A 17,533-nucleotide genomic window follows, 5' to 3' on the forward strand; every position below is an offset into this window, starting at 1 on the left:
TTATAGAAGTCACTTTATTTAAATTTGCAATCATGTAAAAAGTCCTGTTAACAAGATTAGCACAACTTGGCTCTGTTTCCCGTTGCCATGTAAACAAAGGAGCACAGAGATGGTGGTGCAGAATCTGACACTGCGAGTCTACAGCCTAATTATCCAAAACTTTTCACCTTTATTACAAAATTTTTAATTTCAGTTCCTCAAAAATGTATTTGTATGTGGACGAAAGACGTGAACACAGAAACATCTGCTTTTGTCATAAAACTGTTTGATAGGGCTGTAGACCAGGGGTGCCCAGCTCCGGTCCTCGAGGGCCACAATCCTGCAGGTTTTTGATGTGTCCCTGCTCCACAACCACCTGACTCAAATTGACGAGTCATTGTGCAAAACTTAATAGGCTGTTGGATCTATTTCATTTGAGTCAGGTGTGTTGAAGCAGAAAACACTGGAAAATCTGCAGGACAGCGGCCCTTGAGGACCAACTTTGACTGTAGAATGTCTACAATGGCTGCCTGTTGAATTTGTAGAACTGGATTGGAAACCTGTCCAGGCTGTGCCCACCTGTATTATCCAGATGTCTTTAATTGATTTTCTCTCTTATAAAATCTTTAAATAAACAATGAAGTACTTTTCTGAAGATTCTTCTTAGCAAATGCAAAGCATTTAATGGTCGAGCTCTGGTGATCTCATTGTTCTGTATCAGCCCACAAGAAATCAAACAGGGTTACTTCCAAAAACATTCAGCTTCTACTGTTTACAGCTAATACAATCAGAAACAGCTCGTATAGGGATGGTGTCTATGGTGATGAAATAACCGAAACCTAGAATCCAATATTCATAGTATGATCATTTCTGACCATGCCCTATTTTCATTGAAATCACAAATAGAAACTCATACATGTCCCAGATGGCACTAATGGCGGTAATGAGAGGTGAAATTATTTAATTCACTTCTTACAAAAAACAACAACAAAAAAAAAAAAGCAATGAAAAAGAAATAAAGAAAGAAAGAAAGAAAGAAAGAAAGAAAGAAAGAAAGAAAGAAAGAAAGAAAGAAAGAAAGAACTCAAATGTCTTTCAAATAGCAGAAATGTATATAATCTTTTAAGGCTCCACCAACAACATTTTGAATTTGGCAATGAAACCAGTAAAATGTTATCCAGTCAATTAAACTGTTTTCCAATTAACTGGAAACAGTTGGAAAATTGGAAATTTTAAAAATCTCTGATTTTCTCAATAGAAATCTGGAGAAATTACACATGACAACACTACAATAAATACCACTCTATTTTATACACTCCACAACATAAATACTTTTTGATTATCTGAAGCGTGTCACCTTTCCAAACCTCAACAGAACACAAGTAAAAAAAAAAAAATTAGATAAACCACTCACTATGGATGAACTCAAAGAAGCTCTGGACCACATTCCAAACAATAAATCCTCAGATTTATTTGGCTATCCTGTTGAATTTTATAAACAATTTTTGCCACTTTTCTCAGTTTTACTTACCACCATGGTAAATTAAAAATGTCAGAAACCTGAATTTCAGCCAGTCCACACTCTGATTAATGATTTTGGAAATATCTCTGGTTACTCTGTGAACTGGTCCAAATCTAAGACTCTGCCTCTGGGGCATAAAAACTGGCACCAGGAACCTACACAGCATTCACGCAAGTTTTTAAGCATCTCAGAATACAAGTCCTAGTAAACCTAAGTCATCAGGCAATACCCTAACGCTATTGCCTAACCACCTTCAGATGTAAGTCACTTTGGAGAAAAGCATCTGCTAACTGACTGTAGAATAGAATAAAAAAAAATCTTCAAACTCAGCTTCACCCCAATATTCAGAAGACTTGAACAGATGGAACGATCTGCCTCTCTCCTTAAAAGGCTGCATTGCTACAGTTAAAACGGAAGTTCTTCCTAAAATAAATTACTTAATGGCAATGACCCCTGTTACCCCTCCTCTGGGCTGGAAAGGTTTTTAAAAAAGCAGAATCAAACTTAGAACTTTACAAAAAAACAAACAAACAAACAAACAAACAAACAAACAAAAAAATATGGCGACCTAGCTGCTCCAAATTTTAACATTTATTTTCTCTCCCACTAACTTTAGTATACCCAACATTGGACCAATAACCTTAACTCTACCGGGCTCAACACTGAACAGGCTATCTGTAAGGAACTACTTTTTTAAAATATTGCTTTTATAGCTGGATCAATAATGAGTCATCAGCACATGAAATCATCTACAAAAAGCACTACTCTCTCTGCCTGGAAGATTGCAAATAAATATTTTATCTATGAAATATGTACCTCCCCTCTCACTTCTATCTGGTACAATCCAATGTTCAAAATTAAGCATGACATCATAGCTCAATAACATTTGACTGGAACACACTGCAGAACACTCTCAAACTTCCATCTCTGATATCTGTTTCTCTGTTTAGACAGAGACTTCGACAGATTATTGTATGATACTTGTTCCTGCTGACGATGCTGACTCTCCCTTAGATACAAACATTTCTCCACTACTTTTTCTTTCGCATAGATCTGTCTTATATACTGTGTTCTAGTCCCTTTCCCCCTTTCATTTTTATATATTTGTACTTGCTCTGCGCTTTTTTAATTTGTATTGTATTGTTGCATTGTGGTCCTGTGTATGCACAGTTGTATGTTTGTATGTATGTACGTTATTTATTCCTGCTGGGGCCTCTTGGCCAGGTCATGTTTGTAAATGAGAACTGGTTCTCAAACATTTTTTTTTACCTGGTTAAATAAAAAAAAAATTTCCAACAACTAGATGGACAATAAACTTAAATAATCAGCAAGCAGACATCAACTGGCAAACCGTATGCAGAAATATCTATTTAATGTCCTGAAACAGTAAAATTCAACAAATCCAGTTTAAGGTTCTTCACAGAGTACATATCACCATTCACAAATGCACAAAATGGGTTTTACTGACACCAGTACTTGCTCACTCTGCCCGTCATACAAAGATGATTTTTTTTCATGCTCTGAGTCGCTGAATGAGGGTTCCAGGATCCTTTACGTTAACATACCACATTTCCCCGCAGTCATATAACTCAGAGACCTATAATTATTGACCATACCCAAACACCTCCAAAGTTTTATCTTAGCATCTGTAACTATAATCAAAACAAATCATTTTACTTAACTGGAAAGATGGAACAAAATGATCATCCAATGTATGAACTTGCTGACTGATCATGCAAATTTAGAAAAACTAACTTGTTGCTGTTTCTTCTGTCATTGTTATATTTGCAATAAAATGAAAATGAAAATTTAATAAATGAATGAATACACATCGCTGAAAAATGTATGCTATTGTTTTAAGAAACATCATGAACCTTAGGGGAAATATAATGACATATAACCTGACAGTGGTTTGTTTTTAGAGCTCCTCCTTACAGTCTCAGGTGAGCATAGCTCCCCCGTAATTCAAACGCTGTCCAAACCTCCTTTTGATCGATGAAGTGACAAAAGTTTACAAAAGTGAACCTGAGCTTTTACTGTAAAGGCAATGACTTTAATCTCCTCTGATCCTTTACCTGGCATCATCCCCAATACTTTGGGTCATACATGAGTGGTGATTCCATGTTTTTTGCCAGGAACTGTAGACTTCATGCAGCATCCTGACATCATTAGTGTCTGAGCCTTTTGTGTCTTATTTAAACTTAAACATCTGTGTCTATCTGCTTTTTCCTCCCTCTCTGCAGGGTGAGTGCTCCCAGAGGTGCTACAACATCTTTGTTCTGGAGACGGTCTGTGTCGCCTGGTTTTCCCTGGAGTTCCTGCTACGCTTCATTCAGACTCAGAGCAAGTGTATGTTTCTGCGTACGCCTCTGAACATCATTGACGTAGTGGCCATTCTTCCTTACTACATCACCCTCATTGTGGACTCTCTGTCAGTGGGAGAGAAGCCCACAGGTTCAGGGAACAACTACCTGGAGAAAGTAGGGTTGGTCCTCCGAGTTCTGCGAGCCCTGCGGATCTTTTACGTCATGAGGTTGGCTCGCCACTCCTTAGGTCTGCAGACGCTCGGTCTGACGGTAAGGAGGTGCACACGTGAGTTTGGACTGTTGCTGCTGTTCCTGTGTGTGGCCATGGCACTTTTCTCACCACTGGTGTTCCTAGCTGAGAGCGAAATGGGCGCCAAGCAGGAGTTCACCAGCATCCCCGGAAGCTACTGGTGGGCAGTCATCTCAATGACTACAGTTGGTTATGGTGACATGGTTCCCAGAAGCATCCCAGGCCAGGTGGTGGCGCTCAGCAGCATCCTGAGTGGCATCCTCCTCATGGCGTTCCCCGTCACATCCATCTTTCACACTTTCTCTCGCTCCTACGTGGAGCTTAAGGAGGAGCAGAGCCGGGCGATGAGGCAGAAGCCGGACTCACAGGATAGCACCAAGTCTCAGAACAGCGAGGATTCTCAGGAGACGGACAGTTACCGTGGCATCACAGAGGCTGCGGCGGCGGCAGCAGTACAGCGGAGAAAGTCCATGGCTGCTCAGAGGGCTGCTGAGATTAGAGCGTCCATGCAAACTTAGATTTTCTGTCTGCCCGTTTGTGCTCAGTTGGCAAGCTGGGAGGGCGTGACACCAGCACTGGTCAAAGATGACGAACCGCAGGACTGTGAAGAGAGAAGAGATTTTCTTTCTCTGCCTTTACTTTGATTGTGTGAAGCATCTGTGCATCAAAGCATATCTGAGTTTCTCAAGTTTTTACAAAAGAACTATCACAAATTTACTGAGATGAGCATCAGTACAAATTTTCATGATCAATCACCTTAAGTTAATGAGATTAAAAGATAATTATCACTGTCTCCTCACTGACTAACACTAATAAACATAACGTTACTTGTTGTTTTCAGCCCTCGGACTAATGGTTATTGCTTCACATGAGTCTGAAATAAAGATGTTTGCTGAGTTATCAGACATGCATTGTATTATTGAACAGGAATACAATCTCATTTAGTTGTTTAGTTAACAGTTTATTAGATGTGAAGCCATGTTATATAAGCATTGTATATGGGCACAATGATATCAGTGTATTTGTTTGCAGTGAAACAGAACAATAATACCAACTTAATGACATGACATTAATCCAAGTGTCAAAGGGCTTTACAGTCTTCAGGTTTTTGTTTTTATTACCTTGACCTGTCCAGCATCATAGCAGCAGAATGATGCTCTGTCAGCTGTGTTGTGCTGAACAAATTTGCATTGCCAAGAGGAGCTTTATGGATATAAGGCCCCTCTTGATTATTTAAGTATTATTCTTTATTTTAACATTTGTCTACTGCAGAATTTACATATTTATGCTGGACCTGGGAAGTATGTGTGTGAGGCGGAGTAAACAAAAGAAAGAAAAAGAGAATGAAGGGAAGGGCAAAAAAAGAGACAAGGATACACCAGATATGAATTAAAAAAAAAACTAGTTGCTACACCTGTAAGGAAACAAAAAAACCACCTGCAACATCTTCAAGAAAACAAAACTGACAATCACCAGAAGCACTTATAAAAAGACAAAGAAGCTGTAATAATAATAATAATAATAAATTGATCACAACAACAGGAACATCAGCAACACAAAGAAAAACATGAACATAACTGTAGTTGTTGGTGATTAAATCCACAGGATGACATGATGACTGTCTCAACATGCAGGTTAGTACAGACGTGGACAAAATTGTTGGTACCCTTCGGTTGATGAAAGAAAAAGTCACAATGGTCACAGAAATAAGTTGAATCTGACAAAAGTAATAATAAATAAAGATTCTATGAAATTTAACCAATGAAAGTCAGACATTGCTTTTCAACCATGCTTCAACAGAATTATTTTAAAAAATAAACTAATGAAACAGGCCTGGACAAAAATTATGGTACCCCTAGAAAAGACTGAAAATAATATGACCAAAGGCACATGTTAATCCAAGGTGTGTCCACTAATTAGCATCACAGGTGTCTACAATCTTCTAATCAGTCAGTGGGCCTATATAAAGGCTACAGGTGGTCACTGTGCTGTGTGATGACATGGTGTGTACCACACTCAACATGGACCAGAGGAAGCAAAGGAAAGAGTTGTCTCAGGAGATTAGAAAGAAAATTACAGACAAGCATGTTAAAGGTAAAGGCTATAAGACCATCTCCAAGCAGCTTGATGTTCCTGTGACTACAGTTGCACATATTATTCAGAAATGTAAGATCCATGGGACTGTAGCCAACCTCCCTGGATGTGGCCACAGGAGGAAAATTGATGACAAATCAAAGAGACGAATAATACGAATGGTAACAAAAGAGCCCAGAAAAACCTCTAAAGAGATTAAAGGTGAACTTCAAGCTCAAGGAACATCAGTGTCAGATCGCACCATCTGTCGTCGTTTGAGCCAAAGTGGACTTAATGGGAGACGACAGAGGAGGACACCATTGTTGAAAACAAATCATAAAAAAGCCAAACTACATGTTGACAAGCCACAAAGCTTCTGGAAGAATGTTGTATGGACAGATGAGACAAAAATGGAACTTTTTGCCGAAGCACATTAGCTCTATGTTCACAGACGGAAAAATGAAGCATATGAAGAAAAGAACACCGTCCCTACTGTGGAACATGGAGGAGGCTCTGTTATGTTCTGGGGCTGCTTTGTTGCATCTGGCACAGGGTGTCTTGAATCTGTGCAGGTACAATGAAATATCAAGACTATCAAGGGATTATAGAGAGAAATGTGCTGGCCAGTGTCAGAAAGCTAGGTCTCAGTCGCTGGTCATGGGTCTTGCAACAGGACAATGACCCAAAACACAGCTAAAAACACCCAAGAATGGCTAAGAGGAAAACATTGTTCTAAAGTGGCCTTCTATGAGCCCTGACCTGAATCCTATTGAGCATCTTTGTAAGGAGCTGAAACATGCCGTCTGGAAAAGGCGCCCTTCAAACCTGAGACAAGTGGAGCAGTTTGCTTATGAGGAGTGGACCAAAATACCTGCTGAGAGGTGCAGAAGTCTCATTGACAGTTACAGGAATCGTTTGATTGCAGTGATTCCCTCAAAAGGTTGTGCAACAAATTATTAAGTTAAGGGTACCAACATTTTTGTCCAGTCCTGTTTCATGAGTTTATTTTTTTTAAATAACTCTGTTGAAGCATGGTTGAAAAGCAATGTCTGACTTTCATTGGTTAAATTTCATAGAATTTTTATTTATTATTACTTTTGTCAGATTCATGTTATTTCTGTGACCATTTTGAGTTTTTCTTTCATCAACCGAAGGGCTCCAGCACTTTTGTCCACGTCTGTAAATGTGGGTGATCATGCAACATGAGACCAGGCCACCACAAAGATCAGAGTCAGCCCAGGGGGCCCCTGGACCCTGGATGCCAGCCGCCACCTCAGAGGACGTATTTCAGCCAGCCTGCCACAAGGACGACCGCGCATCCGCCCAGAGGAAGGTCCCAGCCAGGGCGCTCCACAGCCACGAAGCACATGGCAAGAGGAGGCCAGGGACGGCAGCTGCCGGCTCTTGCCATGCGGCAATCTCTCAAGAGGTGGACAGAGCGCAGGGCCCTAGGACCCCAAAAGCAACCCACCCTCCAAGGCAAAGGCCCCCTCCAATGCCCAGGAGGACCAGATCCCATCGGACATCCACCCAATGCGGACCAGCACCCCCCCCAAAAGTGCAGCAACACGGGTACCTCCAAAGCCAGCATACTCCCAGCAATACTGGGTGGTGCCCGGAAAACAGGAGTGTAAACAAAAGGTATCCAGCTGCCTAGTCCCCTCACCCTCTCACCTCAGGCCCCAAAATACCAATCAGACACCATGGTGCACACCAACCTGCCCTGCAGCGGCACGCCCGGGCCAACCCAGACCCCCAAAGCACAGGCCGACCCCCACCTGGAGGAGGGGCAACTTCTGGCCCTGCCAGGAGCCCCACCCTGCAAACAGCAACAACCACTGGACATCCAAAGCCCCCAGCCACACTAGACACCCAACCCACCCATGGCTCACAGCCTGGAACACCACCCCAAGATACCACCAGAGCCCCGCCGCCTCCTGAATCCCCCCAACCAGCATCCAACTCCCCAGAGTGGTGAGGTCACAGCTTACCACCACTACCACTAAGTGATGGAGCTAATCACAGGGGACTAGAGAGAATGAAATTCATGTAGCTGATGTTCTGATGAGGTAGACTTTACAGATGTGTTCTGAGAGGAGATTTCTGCATTGATTCATGCTTAAGTTGTTCTTTTGCTTCCAATTAATGAGAATAATTTTCTTTCTGATGAAGACCATATTTTCCATGTTAATTTCCATATTAATATCACCCAGGTGACCTAGTAAGCATAGAATGGAGCAAACTGGAATTCTACATTTAAGCCATGTTGATAAGTCTTTGCACACCTCAAGCCTGAAATTTTGTCTGTTTGGTGCACAAATCCACAGAACATGCATGTAGTCATCAGGTTTGTCATCTGTGCACTGTAGGAAGATGTTTTTAAATGTACAGTCATAGCATGATTGGTCCCACACTGGCATTTTTTTCTTGTAATGCTGAGAAACTCCAACCTCATGCTGTGTTAAAATTATAACTAGAACTCTCTTTCTTAGCTTAGCATAACGACTGGAAACATACGTATTTTTTCTGCCATAATATTTAAAATTCACCTTCAGTCTTAATCTGTACATAAATCACTCTTAACTCTTAACAAGCTTATGATGGGAGAAGAGTTTAATGAGGCCCCCACAGCTTTGCATTTTTAAGCTGCAGCCTTTGCACAGGTCATACAAATGAGATCATTTTGTGTTAATTAGTGAGCATTCAAAGTTCTGGAGGGCGTTTAAAATATATATATATATATATATATATATATATATATATATATATATATATATATATAGATATATCCATTTGGTCATGTTAGTAGCATTTTCTCTTTAACCACATGGTACAGTTGGCATTATTTACAAGATGAATATAGTGATGTTAGCTGCTTCTCTTACTTTTTACTTCACACAGAATTTATTTTAGCCATTATAACTTTTAGATTAACTGCTTATTTACAAACCAAAAGCTTCCCCCAAGAGTTGGGGGAAATGTCAAATGTAAATAATGATTTGATTTGTAAATCTCATAAAGCCATATTTTACTCCCAATAGAACACAAACAACATATCTGATGTTGAAACTGAGACATTTTACCATTTCATGGAGAATATTACAACAGGAATTTGATGGCAGCAACACATCTCAAATAAGTTGGAACAAGGGCAAAAAAATAAGCATTTGGCATCAACCAAAAACCACTGGAGGAGCATTTGACGAGTAAGGAAAGTAAGGAATCTCTGTGTGCATGGGACAACATTGAAGGTCAAAAATGGATGCCCCTGATTTTTGGCCCCTTAGGCAGCACTGTATTATAAACAGACATGATTCCCAACTGGAAATCATTGCATTGGCTCAGCAAGACTTTTAAAAATCACCATCTTTGAACACAGAGAGAACAAACTGTTCTGTGGTCAAACGGATCAAAATGTGAAATTCTTTGTGGAAATCATGGCCCTTGGACATAGATGTGCTCCCTGAATGAGCTAGCCATTCTTAGCAATACAAGCTGATGCACAGATTACACTCAGTTGTGAGCATACAAACTCTGGAACATGTTCATTTATGGAGACTGGACAGGATTATGTTTGTGACTCATTTGGTTACTGCTGCTATCATTAGTTTTTATGCACATGGTAGCCTTTTTTTGTCTTTTTTGTTTGTTTTAAGGTTGAGACAGGTGAAATTACACTAACTTTCTGAGTCGTAAATCCCATTTTGAGGAGCAATCGTGTTGATTTTTCCTCCTAAGAACTTGGAAATTTCAACTTTCAGGTCCAGACCATCAGTCGTCTTGTTTCCAACTGGGGTAATCCGGCCTGTAGAAGTAAATTAAGTCAGTCAGAGAAGCAAACACTAGGAGGTTTAATTACAGATTTCTGCCTTTCAAAGGGGCCGACCATCTGTGGCTGTATTATACATCTACCTTCAGGCAGAGAAAACAGTCTGAAAACATTTCTAGTACTGCAAATACTTTTCTCTGTCTTACATAAGTTCCTTACATGATTCCAAATGCAGTACTTCATTTTCTAGATAAAGTGCCATGAACTAAAACGTCGTGTTAGGACATCAAAGTGTGCTAGAAAGTACAAATTAGGTTTATATATTTTTAACATTGTAATAATGTGTTCAGCCTCCCGACTCCTGATCGCAGTGGATTTACTTAAATAAAAAAATCTAGAAAACAATGTGGTAAACACTCCTAACAATTTTATACAGTATCAAGTTTTTAATGAAAATATTGTTTTGAAATGTTTGAGGAGAAATCTAATTGAATGGATTTGAGCTTTATTATTTGTATCACAAATTCAAAGCCTGAGGAACGGTTTTCATTTCAAAGGAAAAAAAAGGTAATAAAGGTTAAAATGAACACAGTCCTGTTTGAAAAAGGCTTTGATTTGACAGCGTTAAACATGAGGATAGATGCTAGGAGAGAATGTGCTCTATTTCTCCTAAAGCATGATTATAGTTCAGTTTGTTTAGTTTTCTTTTTCCATGAGCATTTAATAGAAAGATTAGGAAAATAATTAAAACATAGATTTGCATATGTATCAAATAAATAACACTGATCACATTATTACAAATACTTCTAGCAAACTTTTTGTTTTTGTAAAATGAATTAACAAGCCAATCATTATCATTATTATCATTTTCATGTTCTTTTCTTTCTTTGAACGAGTTTTAATGAGAGCTAGGGTGCATTTTTGTAACTTTCAGATTATGTCTGCATCAGAAACCAGATAGCTGCAGGCTGCTGAAGTCTTTTGGATTAAATGGAAAATGAGACTAATCTATAGTTATGTAACTGTGTAACTGGGTTTTCTTTATACATACACACACACACACACACATATATACATATATGTGTGTGTGTGTGTATATATATGTGTGTATATATACAGCACGAAGGTTGCAGGTTCGAGCCTTGGATATGGGGAGGTTAGAACTTGGTGGCCTTTCTGTGTGGGTTCTCTGGCTTCCTGGTTGTATCTGTGCTGGCCCTGCGATGGACTGGTGACCCTGCCTCTTGCCTATCATGCTGGGATAGGCTTACCCGTGACCTGTAATGGGCTAATAATGAAGGAATATATAACACTAACAAAACGTTTTAGCCCTAGCTATTTAAGTGTTGTGCTAATACTCAAAGTGCTTAGCGTTAGTGGCCATTTCATTTTCAGGCATGGCAAATTTCAGATGACTTTTTCTTTTTATATATTCATAAAATACATAACCATAGAATTAAAAGAGAGTGCAATCATTCCCAAAACACAATAGCAGCCTTCCACCATACTTTTAGATTGTGGCATCACCGTAGATTTGCCTGCAGAAATATTTGATGCAGGAATGCCTCAAATTAATTAAGAGTTTACAAAAAATAATGTATATGCAGTTGTTCAAACACATCCTTGTATGCACCCTAAACAACATTTATGTTAGCCAAACCCTAACAGACGTTTGCATAAAGATGTAATACACATAAAGCACTATGAGAGCTGTAAAGGTTGGGCCTGGGCATTTTCCTGTATTACACTAGGAAGTGTAACATACTTATCTACAGCATGTATTGGGAAAATTATGTCCTATGCTGGCTGGGGCAGATAATTTTTTTTCAGCAAACAAATACAATCAATGAACTTAAATTCACAAAAATTAAAAGATGATGTAAAAAAATCAAGTCTAATCTAGAAGCAGACAAAACTTGTTTAGTGGTGCAGTGAAAGAAAACCCATTTCCTTAGCTGCTCGTTTTCTGAATCTATTATATGTGTGCTCTCTCCTCTCAACACCAGTGTTGTGAAAGCTCAGCACATTACAATTTATGTGCTTATCATTGCTTCAGACGGTACATACCCAAAGCCCAAAGAAGGACCACGGCTGGTGGGCTTATTCTTCCTCTGACAACTGATGTCTGCCAGAGCTGCACTGCTGACGGGACCAATGGTGGATGTCAGACACTAATATCTCCATCAAAACAAGAAAAAGAAGAAGAAAAGAACAAGACGCCGACTCCCCAGTGTCTTCTTTATTGGGTGGCAATGTAACATTTGATTTCACAACATTGTATGTTTAAACAGGCCGATGTTCGAACATTTAGGAGATTGACTGGTACTTAAATAGAAAATTCAAGCAACAGATACAGCATACTGTGTTCATGTAAGTTGCTGGTAAAATAAAAATATAAAAAAACACATTTATTGAAATTTTTTGGAGCATTGACAAATTAGATACATGTTTTACAGAAGAGAGAATGCAAAATTTGGCACTTTCAATAGAAAGATGCCTTCAGACTATAAAACAACTGGACAAAATAACATAAAACATGAAGTAACGTGAAGATAAAGCACATGAGGGGAAACAGTAAAAAGAGTGGGACTCCAAATTCAAACTGATTCTGTCAGGCATCCAACGCCTATCCACATGTATAAATCAACCTCATCTGTATGAAAGCTGTACACTGTTTTACATTGGTATTCTAATATAATACAGAGTGATAACAAAATCTATATTGGCTAAAAAGATGTAAACAAAACATGTGCACTTTAGCTTCTCCCAAGGAGTCACCCAAAATGTATTAAAATATATATACATATATATATATATATATATATATGCATATATATATATAGACACACACAAGCAAACTGCCCTGTCCTGTCTGTCTGGTGAACAAAAAGGAAGTTTATACTTCTTGAGACTTCGAAAAGGACAGAATCAGATCTGCTCTGATACACAGTTCACTGAAGGGCTGACAGTCATACACCTTCTGGTTTGGCATTTTTCCTCACCCAAGAGAAAAATTACAAAACAGCAAAAAAAACAAAACAAACAAAAAAAAAATCTACACTGTTGTGCTGCTTCATCTTCCTATAAAGAGGAAATTGTTTTCTTATGACAAACGAAGATAAGAACAACCTGAGGATATTAAAGGATGAACTGGAAATAAATAATAAACTGGCCCATATAACATGAGTAAACATATACTGCTTCTTATACTGAGAATTTTGGCAAGTGTTGATAAATCATGATAACAGCTTGAGCTTTGGTCCTCATTTCTATCAATAATTTTGTTATCAATAACATTTTTGAAAGTGGCTGCTGTATAAAGATGGACAACATGATGGAAAACTGTTCACTTAAAGAACAAGTAGAAGCTATTTAAACCGAACCCCTAAGTGTTAGCAGAGAGGACATTAGCCAAACTTTAGCTTGTTGTAGTTTCAGACCAAATAAATAGTTTTGCTATATACTGCAAATATATACTCAAATCTAATGTAGTTTGAGCTAACCTAAAGGAGAAGCTTTATACAGCTATCATGCTGGAAACACAACCATAAAGTAAAAACAGATGATATATGGCTGGCTAGCTAGTTAGCTATATTCTATTTAACGCCACCTTCAAGTTAGCCTAAGCTACATCAGTTTTGGTGCACTATTTTTAAAACCAGAAATACAGTTGTTTAGCAATATACTGCATTAAATCCAGTAAAAACTGAAGCTAATTGGAAACTAATTTATGTGATTGAATTAATATTTTTAACATATTTAAGGCGTGCACAGCATAACAAGTTCGAGACATCAGTTATTTCTTTGCTGTGACGGGGGGAATGAAGATGTTTAGAAGCAAGATGGAACAAGATGACCCAGCTTTTATATATATATATATATGTATATATATATACATATATATATATACACATATATATGTAGAGAGAGAGAGAGAGAGAGAGAGAGAGAGAGAGAGAGAGAGAGAGAGAGAGCGAGAGAGATGGACTGTTGTACAGAGAAAAACAAATATGTTCTCCATCTTCGTATACAGGCTGTGCTAATTATGGGAAAATGATGAATTGAAACTTTTTTTTTTATATATAGATACACCTGCTAAAACAAGGCAATAAAACCCTTTCATATTTCCAGAAATTGCATGTTTAGATCAGAACTGGTCCAGTAACTTGCCTGTATCTATGACAACATGAATGAATGTGATTACGCTGTGTCCTGCCGGCTGCATTGGAGGCTCTGAGATAATCGGGCAAGTTTATTATTTTTGACTGGACCGTGGACTTCATCTTCATACAGCAGGACAGAGATGCCAGCACTATTTCAGTCAGGGTCTATTGATGTGCTTTGTAGTGTAGCTGTGTAATGAGTTAGCTGTAAGGCCATCTCAGATAATTTAGAATAATTCATAAACCCTTCCAGGTTAAGATTAACAACATTCTGCCAGTACTGCTGAATGCAGCATAAACTTCTAATAAACCAGAGGTTGCATAACCAAATCAATTCCTTTAGGATCCTGTCATATCAATGCTGTCTTGCTCCTACATATCTATTGAGAACTAATGTAAAGTAAATCTTTCTCTGGGTTAACAGCTCATATTTGACAACTAGCCGCCCAACTGAAATGGATGTACAGACAATAGCTGGAATTGTAAACCTACAAAACAAGCACGTGTCCATGTTGTGCTTTCATAACAGCTCAGTCTCTGATTGCACAACTCAGCGGGGACCACTCCATCGATATGGAGTGGGCACATAGAACCTCAGGTGTAGCAAGGTTGCATTCTTGTCCTTGCTTCATATTGTGGAATTAGTGGCATGAAAATTGCAATTATATAGAAAAATGCCATGTTCAGTACAAAAAGTCAGAATTGTCTTACAAAGCTTGATTTTCTCCTCTCTCTGCAAGTTTCAAGGCCACGTCAGTTTCTGACCAGCATTGTCTCCTTTTTTCTTTTTCTGAGGTCAGCGCATTACATCTCTGGCAAGATTTGATTGCCTCCTTGATTCTAATCCTTATTCAACAACACTGAATGTCACAGCACATGAACACGAAATTCAGCAAACAAGCTGTAACCTGACCAACATTTCTCCACTTTGCTGAAAAACTATTACAACAAATGCCATTTTTATATATTTTTTACATTCAGTAATGTTTTATATTGAGATTTTATGATTGATTTATAACACAGATATTACTGGCAATGCAGAAAACCATGTTTGGGGGTGTGTGTTAAGGCAAAGGGTCCATGCAACATTCATCAGAATATGTGGACAACAAAAGTTGGTCCACACTCCTTGAGCGCAGATTTCAGTGTATACGGTTTGCACATGGTACATGTTCATCTAACATGTGCATATAATATTCCTTTCATGCACAGACTGATATTTCTTAAGAAGTCTGCATTCCAAGATCTATGCATTTCACTGCATCAAAATGTATAATACAAAACAAAAAAGCTGCTTTTGTGTGTAACAAGTGTCACTCTAGAATATACTGATGCCACATCTGTGTGTGTGTGTGTGAATGTGCAGCAGTGAGTGAGTCTGAGGGGTCTGCATGTTGTCGAGGTGCTTTGGTACTCGAGTATGTTTATTAATTCCCTCAGCGCCTCTCAAAGTGCGTCCATTCTTCTTGTTTGGAGTGTCATTCGAGACTTTATGGATGCTCTCAGAGGGCTTTGGCACTGGTGGTGTGGGAGACAGTGTGGGACACTGGCTTCTGCGGGTAGCGGCTGTAGTAGTAAACCTGGAACAGGATGGTGATGTCCACAAAGACCTGCAGCAGGCCACATGTCCAGAACTGCACGGGAGCCTGTGTGAGCAGGAAGTAGCCTGTTTTAAAGGTGTCTCCGCTGGTCCACATCAGCACCATCTTGATACTGGAAGGAAAGAATGAGAAAAGGTTCAGTGTTGAAGGGCTGACGTTATATTAATATAACTCATTGCTTCAATAGGAAATGGTTACAAAAAAAAAATAAAAAACATTTTTTTTTTTAAATAAAAAGTCACCTAAATGAAAATAGACTCAGATAAAACTGGAAATAAATTCATTTGCTCCTTTTCCATGTTGTTTCCTATACTCTTTCTAGATGCGTATCTAGATGCAGTATGGCTAAAGTGCGATCAACAAAAGAAACAGAGGAAGGAGCTGCAATGTACCCAATGGATGCACAGACCATGTTGAGTATGTTGCCTCTTTTTGAATCTTTTTCTGGGAGCATAAATGGGGCTAATGTCAGATGGGGTCTGGCTCTGCTGAAAGTTTCTTACTCTTAAAAAGGATTTTTCATCTTCACTGTCACCGACTGCCTCTTGCATGCTGAGGATGATAGAAGCAAAATGACATCATCTACTGGTTTTCCTAGCTAGGCTGCTCTTTATGAACTTTAAAATGATCATTTTAGAGAAAAAAATAATTAAATCCTTCTGTTGTGACCTGGTAAAATAAGAAAAGATGTCATGGGGTAAATATTTTAATTACATGTGTTTATCATGGCTGCCTCGCGTAGTTTGCGTTTGTTTGAGGCATTATTTATGCACGCCCTCCGCTATTAACACTACATGTTTGAACGCTGCAACATGTGAGTAGTCAGTTTGACCAAACTCAGTCTGACGTAAAGACAAGTTTTTTGACCTCTAAAGTCTGAAATCGTCCACATCTTCATGCTGCATCATTGCCCCTGCACAGTGCACAGCTAGCATGATGTCAGCACTATTTTAGTAGATATTGCACAGTGGAAAATGATGGGATGGGGAGGTGGTGTCAACGGGTGTGCTTGTATGCCTTAAGCCTGTCCCAAACTGGTGACTGGTCAGATACTTAAGGTTGCTGTGATTGATTTGGAAAGGTGTGATGCAAAACATTGTCACTTTTGCATTTCCACTGATGCAAGGTTGAATGAACAACTGTAATAAACAGCTGATTGAGGTGGTGAGAAAGTATAAAAATGAATACAACACGTAGAAAAATAAAGAAATGGACACAACTGCATGCTCAACCCCGTCATGCCCAGCCGCAGACAAAGCTTCTGGTGTAGTATGAACGAACCTTTTTATGTTTTTGCTGCCTCGAGGACAACAACAAAGTTCTCGCTTCTTGCGGAGAATGTAACAAGCTTTAGGCTACCAACAACTGTTCTCATGGACATTTGCAATCATTTGGAGCCATACATAATGTTCTAATGTCAAAACATTTCAAGAAAATAATGGTGACTGAGGCCTAATGAAAATAATTCTTCCTGTGGATCTGTATGACATCTACATATTAAAATAACTACAGCTAACAGAAGTAGAGCAGCTTCATAAAATAAAAAAAGAAACAAAAATAGGACCAAATTTGTCATTTTAACTGATTAAATGTATTCAGACAATTATTTAATTTAATTTTATTATACAATGAACATTTTGGAGCGCCGTAAATACAGACTTTCAGTTTAACTTTTGCCCAAAAGATTTTTTGCATTCTGATTTCGAGTTGATTTTCCTATAAGTTCAATTTATTCACAGAGAGCACATGGTGATCACAGCAACAAAAAGGAGTCTGAAACATGATATATTAGATCAGGCAAGAAGGAAATCGCACATTTGCAAAAGTCACACCCATGAGAAAGTGAAATGATGATTTCTCTCAAGGGGAC

General features: G+C 38.8%; 2 protein-coding genes across 3 annotated transcripts in view; one reads left to right on the forward strand and one right to left on the reverse strand.

Moving 5' to 3' along the window:
* kcng2 (potassium voltage-gated channel, subfamily G, member 2) overlaps positions 1-4,899 on the forward strand; it is a 56,408-nt gene extending 51,509 nt beyond the window's left edge. Inside the window, exon 3 of the mRNA XM_041967331.1 lies at positions 3,745-4,899. Coding sequence (XP_041823265.1) covers positions 3,745-4,575 — 831 coding nt within the window. The 3' untranslated portion in view covers positions 4,576-4,899. The remainder of the gene's footprint in view (positions 1-3,744) is intronic.
* A 7,224-nt stretch (positions 4,900-12,123) lies between these two features.
* Positions 12,124-17,533, reverse strand: part of LOC121657024 (solute carrier family 66 member 2) — a 48,670-nt gene continuing 43,260 nt past the window's right edge. For both annotated transcript variants that reach the window (XM_042012378.1, XM_042012377.1), the window contains one exon: positions 12,124-15,775. In XM_042012378.1, the coding sequence (XP_041868312.1) occupies positions 15,565-15,775 (211 nt within the window). In that variant the 3' untranslated portion in view covers positions 12,124-15,564. The remainder of the gene's footprint in view (positions 15,776-17,533) is intronic.

Source organism: Melanotaenia boesemani, chromosome 17 (assembly GCF_017639745.1).
Source record: "Melanotaenia boesemani isolate fMelBoe1 chromosome 17, fMelBoe1.pri, whole genome shotgun sequence".
NCBI lineage: Eukaryota > Metazoa > Chordata > Actinopteri > Atheriniformes > Melanotaeniidae > Melanotaenia > Melanotaenia boesemani.